The sequence below is a fragment of the Mytilus galloprovincialis genome, chromosome 3 (assembly GCF_965363235.1).
Source record: "Mytilus galloprovincialis chromosome 3, xbMytGall1.hap1.1, whole genome shotgun sequence".
NCBI lineage: Eukaryota > Metazoa > Mollusca > Bivalvia > Mytilida > Mytilidae > Mytilus > Mytilus galloprovincialis.
This window is the reverse complement of record NC_134840.1, coordinates 78,347,886-78,354,700: the sequence shown is the minus strand read 5'-3', so window position 1 is coordinate 78,354,700 and position 6,815 is coordinate 78,347,886. Positions and strand designations below refer to the sequence as shown.

General features: G+C 31.8%; 1 protein-coding gene across 1 annotated transcript; it reads right to left on the bottom strand.

Annotated features, from left to right (window-relative positions):
- Nucleotides 1-995: 995 nt before the first annotated feature.
- On the bottom strand, nt 996-6,085 carry LOC143069043 (uncharacterized). The gene is made up of 6 exons (XM_076243477.1): nt 5,959-6,085; nt 4,011-4,292; nt 3,601-3,720; nt 2,900-2,982; nt 1,694-1,787; nt 996-1,261 (listed from the first exon to the last, which is right to left on the bottom strand). The coding sequence occupies exons 1-6, from the start codon at nt 6,014-6,016 to the stop codon at nt 1,017-1,019; spliced, it is 882 nt and encodes a 293-aa protein (XP_076099592.1). The 5' UTR covers nt 6,017-6,085; the 3' UTR covers nt 996-1,016.
- Nucleotides 6,086-6,815: the final 730 nt, after the last annotated feature.

Genomic DNA, 6,815 nt, shown 5'->3' with positions numbered 1-6,815 from the left:
ACTACTGACCCCCTACGGATCCATAGAGGGTGAATAAAATTCATAGGGGATTTTACTAACCCTCAATGGATCCGTAGGGAGTCATTAGCGAATCATATAATTTATAATATCACCCCTTTAGTAGCGATATATTGACTTCACCTACATATGTGATTTACATTTCCCAACTCATTCGATATTCAAGGGATTGCAGCTGCTATTCAGACTTTGTACATAGTCATCATTGTCTGAGCTGAAAGTTGATAAACCAGGGTTATGTCAAAGAACGTCTCGTACTTTTTCGAAAGCAGTTCATTGGAAGATATCAAGACCTAGTTTATAAATATTTAGTATCAACTTCACAAATAATACACGATGGTCGTTAAGTATAGATTCTAGGTACTTACGTTGATTTACTTCTATAAAGCGTGTTAATTTGTTCATTTATTTATCTTTGTAAATTATTACTACTTATACTGTTTAGTCTTTTTTGGCGATATTTATTTGACGTGTTAAATTTTTGTATTCTTGTCTTTCGTTTTTCCTAATGTGCTTCGTCTTTATGCCATTTGTTTTCTTTGTTGACATATTTGTTTGATTTTATTGTAATTTGGATTATTTACACAATGTTGACTGCTGTACTCCTATTGACATTTTTACCTTTTATGTCTGTTTGTTTTGTTCACACATTGTTGTCAATATAATAAAATTTGATGCAACTGTCATACAAGTGAGAGGTTTATCTAGCTATATAAACAGGTTCAATCAACCTTTTTCTACATAAGAAAATAGCTGTAACAAGTCAGGAATATGACAATTGTTATATATTCGTTTAATGTATTTGCGCTTTTAATTTTTTCAATTTGAATAAGGACTTTTCGTTTTGAATTTTTCTCGGAGTTCGGTATTTTGGTTATTTAACTTTTGTATGATGATGAAAGTTTTTAACGACCATGTTTGGCTATACAGCCCTTGCAAAATAAGGTCACGGTGCTGAATCATAATATAAAGAACCATTGTGAAAGTTAAATCATAATTTATTTCTCGCAAATATAACCTCCAAGTATACCACCCATTGCACACCAGACAGCATGGAATCTATATCCTCTAGAAGCATAGAAGAACATACAATCTTGTGAAGCCTTTAATGTTCCATTTGGTTCTCCATTGTCAAATGCAAAGTACTTCATCTTGACCATTTCTCCGTCCTTTTTTATCCATCTCCAATCACCACCGGTCTTGTATCTATTGATGTTACGTCCGCCGACATAATAATGCACACCTTTGAAATAAAAATAAATCTAATTGTGAAAAAAAGTTTATTTATGTGATATGCATTTTGACCTGAAAGCTAATGTCAAAAGCGTCTTTCTGTAAACGTGTTAGTTTCGCATCAACTACTGTTAAGGTATCTCAAGTATAGTCAATTATGAATTGGTGAATAAATTTTCTTGCAAAATTTCATCAAGTGTTATAGCGTAATCCCAATTTTGTCAGCACTAATTTAAAAAAAACCACACACTCACACAAAAAAGAACACAAATATGTTTACATACTTTTTTTTATAACGTTACAGTACTACAAAGAAACGAGTTTGTTTAGAATACGTTCTACTTTCTTGTGTGCTCTTTCGAACTAAACCAAATTGATGGTTCTCTACTTATACCTACTATTGTTCTTGTACATTCATCGTCGAAATTAAAAGATAATATACCTGTTTTCATTTTTAGAAGTTCGTACTTCATCAACATAGCTTCATTTAGAGTTTCAAAGTTTGCAAGGTATGCACCTCGTTGTAAGCATTTTGCCTGAAACCATGAAAAAAAACGTCAAAAAATGTTAATATACGATACAACATATTTTTTGTTATTATAAAACAAGGGTGAGATGGTTATTATATATAAGCAAATGTGGTATGAGTGCCTCTCCATCAAACTCGCAATTTGTAAGAGTAAGCCATTATAGGTCAAAGTGCCGTCTTTAATACGGAGCCTTGGTCATACTGAACAGCAAGCTATAAAGGGCCCCCAAAATGGCTAGTGAAAAAACATTCAAGCAGGCTCTGGAAAACAACAACATGTTTCCTTGCAGACAATTCAGTTGCCTTTTCATTTTCAGTTTTTATCTGAATATGCCTATAAAAGAAATATTGACGGAGTAAATGCAGATTATGGAGAGACCTGTTTGTCACTTGCCAGGGGATGATAAGGGGCATCACGTTATAAATTTTATAATACAAGAAGGATTTGATTTGATACTCTAACTTTCCATACGGCAATATTTTTTATAAATATTTTATACATTGAGTTGTAGGTGTAGTCGTAAACATTCCTGTCATTTAAAAAAAAAGAAAAAAGGGAAAACAAGAATCGACCGCAAAATAATATTCACAGTGCTGCAAACAACATCAAACATCAAACTGCTATAAAAAAAAACATAAATACAAACAAACGTACCGATAACGAGTACCAATTGATCAAGACAGTATTACTTATGACTTGGTATGGGCAAACAAAGTGGTAGTGTTAGAAAAGTTTTACGTTTCACGGGTGTGTTCCCTTTGACTATCAGTTCATTGATTCTTAATGATTTTTTCACATTTCACTTTTCTATTGGTTCATTGTTTAGTTACACTCGATCACATAGAATTGTAATATGAATCATCACTTTTTGATTTTTCGAAAAAAAAATTGAAAGCGATTTCGTAAGTTAAATACACGCTGTCACCACGGTAACTGACTAAAACAAGTTAATCAACTAAGCACATGTGATCAACAATCACTCGATAGCTAAAAATAATATGCTACAACTAGCTTACAAGCAACAGCTATCTTTATCCACTTTTCGATGTCACTATTGTGACCCTTTGACTAAATTTGATGAGTGTGTACAATATGACGATAACTATAAAATAACTTACAAAAGCAGTATCACCGGACACATTATCTTTTTGTATAAGATAACATCCTTTACCAACTCGTCGGTATGGATAACTGCATTCATCTGTAAAAATAAGATAACTTAATAAAATCAAATGGTTAAAAAAGGGACTTATCAATCTAGTTTCTATAAAATTGATATGAAATAATACATGCTCCGATCTATCCCAGTTCATCGTATTCGGGCTGGTCTTTCTAATGATTTTTATATCCTCTCTTGGTATATTTTGTCCAAGGAATCGCCGTTATTTACCAACATATGTCTAATGCATTTTACAAATTAGATGTAAATAAAAACACTCATCAAATACTTAGCAATTCCTATTATATCTATTATTTCAGTTGTTCCGTTTCTCATAGTTGATTTGTTTCCCTCGTTTTTAGTTTGTAACCCGGAGTTGTTTTCTCTCAATTGATGTTTGAGAATCGGCTCGACAATTTCTTTTGTTGCTTGCTCAAGTCAGTTTTATTAACTAATAACACAAAGAGTAAAAATATTAGGAAAATTGAGAATTGAAATGGGGAAAATGGGGAATATGTCAAAGAAACGACAACCGGACCAAAGAGCACAAAACAACCGAAGGCCAACAAAGGGTTTTCAACGCATCGAGAAAATTCCTCACACGGAGGTGGTTCGTAGCTGGCCCCTAAATAAAATAGTGTATAGTATAAATCTGCATACCTTTGATGTTTGTGCAAGATCTAATTCCATCACCTTTGTATCCGGATTTACAAACGCATTTTCTTCTAATACACTTGGCTTGTCTATGACATCTTCTTAAGCATTTGGGTGTCTTCTTAACTACAAACAAGACAATTGTTTTAGATAACACTTTATTTATTTTACACTTAAGACAAAATAGCATGACTGCTTGACTTCAACATGAAAAAAATTCAGATCGACAAAAATTAAAAAGTCGTAAATTTACAGTAGACTTAAAACGTGTTTTTAAATTACATAATTGCATGCACAGAATTATATAATTGATATTATAGTGCCACATTTTAGGCTTATACTTATTCTATTGCATTGACTTTAGTGATTTACACTTTCAATTTTGTAACGCCATGTCATGACATCAATGAACATACCTTTGCAGTAATACGTAACAGTGACGTATTTGTGTGTCCCGGGACAAGGATCACCATACAGCCTGTTATTTGCAGCAACAGTGCATGATTTCCGCCCATTACAATTCTTCCTTGTGATGCCACGCGGTTTGTTCGTAGAACATCGAGTTGTTTTTATGCTTTTGTGTTTGCATGTTCTTTTATTATATCTACCATACCATGCCTGCCTTATATTGATAACTTGGTTCAATGGACATGACAATGTTGTTTTGGAGTCTTCGCAAATTACTTTCCTTTTGCTTGCTGGAAATAGAAATATACGCATACATGTAGATAATGGAAATATAACAATACGTTTGACGGTACATTTGCTGCCAAATGTCAAGTGAACGCATGCCGTATTTATTCAAATTTGATACGCTGTATACTTAAAGCGTGTTCCAGAACTACAGGTATTTCACAAAAATCAATACACATGTATGGTATCTTAGAGGTATTAAAATGTCGTTCTATTCCTGACGAGACACCATCTAATAAACTACCGACAGGACCAACGAATTCTTCCGAAGGCCATGTGACACCGATATAATCACAAACAAAAACATACTTGTAAACATATAAAGTAGAAACAGATATGCAACCACGTACCTGTGTAAGGTCTTTTTATCATTGTTCTGGGGTTTTTTTTCATGATTAAAAACACAGCAATTAAATGAAATGTATGTATTCTAAACCTCTATGTGACTGATCTCTTTGACGGAAAGAATCAATAAACGAATTCGAACTATTCGGTCTTCCCGTTGTAAGTTTCGTTTTTTGTTCTGACGTTTGTTTAAATCTCAGTACATGCTGGTCACGCGGATAACATATATCCAACAGAGGTTAGATCGAAGGTCGTATGAATACGAATTCAAATGAGGTTGAAATATTGACTTGCAATAAAACATTAACGATATATGTGAGCTTATTTTGTCAAAACTGAACCAAAGTGACCGCTTTTCTAAATGAAACAAAATCGTGTTTTAATTGGTTGTCTGAAAAAAACACGTGCCATAGCACGTCAATTATCAGATTATCGAGAGTACACTTTTCTATTTGATTCAGATATCGTAATGCCACTGCTTGTGAACAAGTTATTACCTAGTTTATAACCGTTGTGAAAGTAGCATTGGATAGAAAAATAATTCTTTGTAAATTTACAACACCGAATCAATTAAAAAAAACCGATAACTTAACTACATTGTTTATTAGTATCGTTATTGGATAAAGCCGTAATTCGATGGTTCAAATTTTATTATTTATTAATTAAATGAAAATAGCCTTTTTTTTTTGCTGATGACGTACATTTTACCATAAATTGAAAACTTGATCAGTGGGTAGAGACAAAAAGAAAATTTCATCAAAACTCAAACTCTTTAACTAGTATATTTGATGTATATTTTTTTCTACGCGTAAACATAATACTACATTTTGAATTTTTATAAACATAAAAACAATTTTAAACTTTTATATATAATACAAAGATGATATTATTTGAACTAACTATTGAATTTTAATTCCGAGGAGCTGTCTTAAAACATCTGCAAATATGTAAATTGTCTCCAACCTGATATGCATCAAATATATTCTGCTAAATCAATATTTTTGACTAAGAACACCAACACCTTTTTCCAACAGAACAATGAAAAAGCAATCAAATTGAGGAATAAAGAAAATGATAAGTTTAAGTCAGCATATAGGTATGATGGTTATCGATTTATGCAAAATGTGTCTACCAATGTTCAAACGCATACACCTTCTTTTTTATTTTAAGTAAAATGTTCCGTTTTTATTTAAATTAAAAAAAGATGTAAGTGCACAAAATTTCAAAATTATTTATCTTTAAAGGGAATTAACTCTAACAACCAATCAAATGTCTAAAACACTGGCACTAGATATTTCACGTAGCGCTTTTAAAAATTCATCTTACCAACTGTCTGTATGACTATCACAAGCAACAAAAGGAAAACTCCGTGTCGTGCCGCCATGACTCCGGCCGTTTGAATATCATGTGATTCGACGTTGCTTATGTACCCCTAATAAACCCACGTGTAAACAAGTACATTGATCAGAAATATTGATGAAAACGGGTACGTATCTGTCAATCTAAGTCAATATTATATATTGTCCTTCCAATTTCAAAAAGGTTTCAAACGAATTGGTGAAACAGGTTGTGTTGTTTACGCAGTAGATATATATATAAAAAGTACTGACAATAATTACACTTAAAAATTTTTGATTGTATCAAAATTTGAAAAATAGTTTTAATGTATATTTTGTTTAATATGTTATACAAAATTATCAGCAAATTAAATAAAGTAGCATGAGTTGGTACATGTTACTATGATTGTATCTTCTAGTAGGTTATAGGCTATCTATATTAAAATGCTAATATGTGTCCATCCGTCAATACCAATTTAAACATACATCTCTAGTACCGTTTCATGTATCTGAAATTATCATTATTTATTGTAAACCACTATAATACAATTGTTTCCCCAAGATTGCATCTTCTTGTGTTGGATACGTAACACATGTTTTAATTGTGTTATATACAATTATATTTCAAATAACTTACATTGTACACCGACGCATGTTGAATTGAAATTTTGTATTGCTTCGGTTTTGTTCGAAAAATACTTTTACGAATTTACACATTTAGAAAAAGCCATACAGAAAAATTTTAATAAGTCTTAGTTTGATAATACTTTTTAAAAAATGAAAATTCAAACAGTTTCTCAAAATTGAAGACTTAATTTTATTAATCTTTAAAATCTGTATGGAATG

What these genes read in the sequence shown, in the direction of transcription:
- LOC143069043 (XM_076243477.1), bottom strand. Translation starts at nt 6,016, where the DNA reads ATGGCGGCACGACACGGAGTTTTCCTTTTGTTGCTTGTGATAGTCATA. An exon ending in TGTTACGTATTACTGCAAAG is followed by an intron (nt 3,721 to 4,010) that starts GTATGTTCATTG and finishes TCTTGTTTGTAG; the next exon opens with TTAAGAAGACACCCAAATGC. An exon ending in ATCTTGCACAAACATCAAAG is followed by an intron (nt 2,983 to 3,600) that starts GTATGCAGATTT and finishes TTATTTTTACAG; the next exon opens with ATGAATGCAGTTATCCATAC.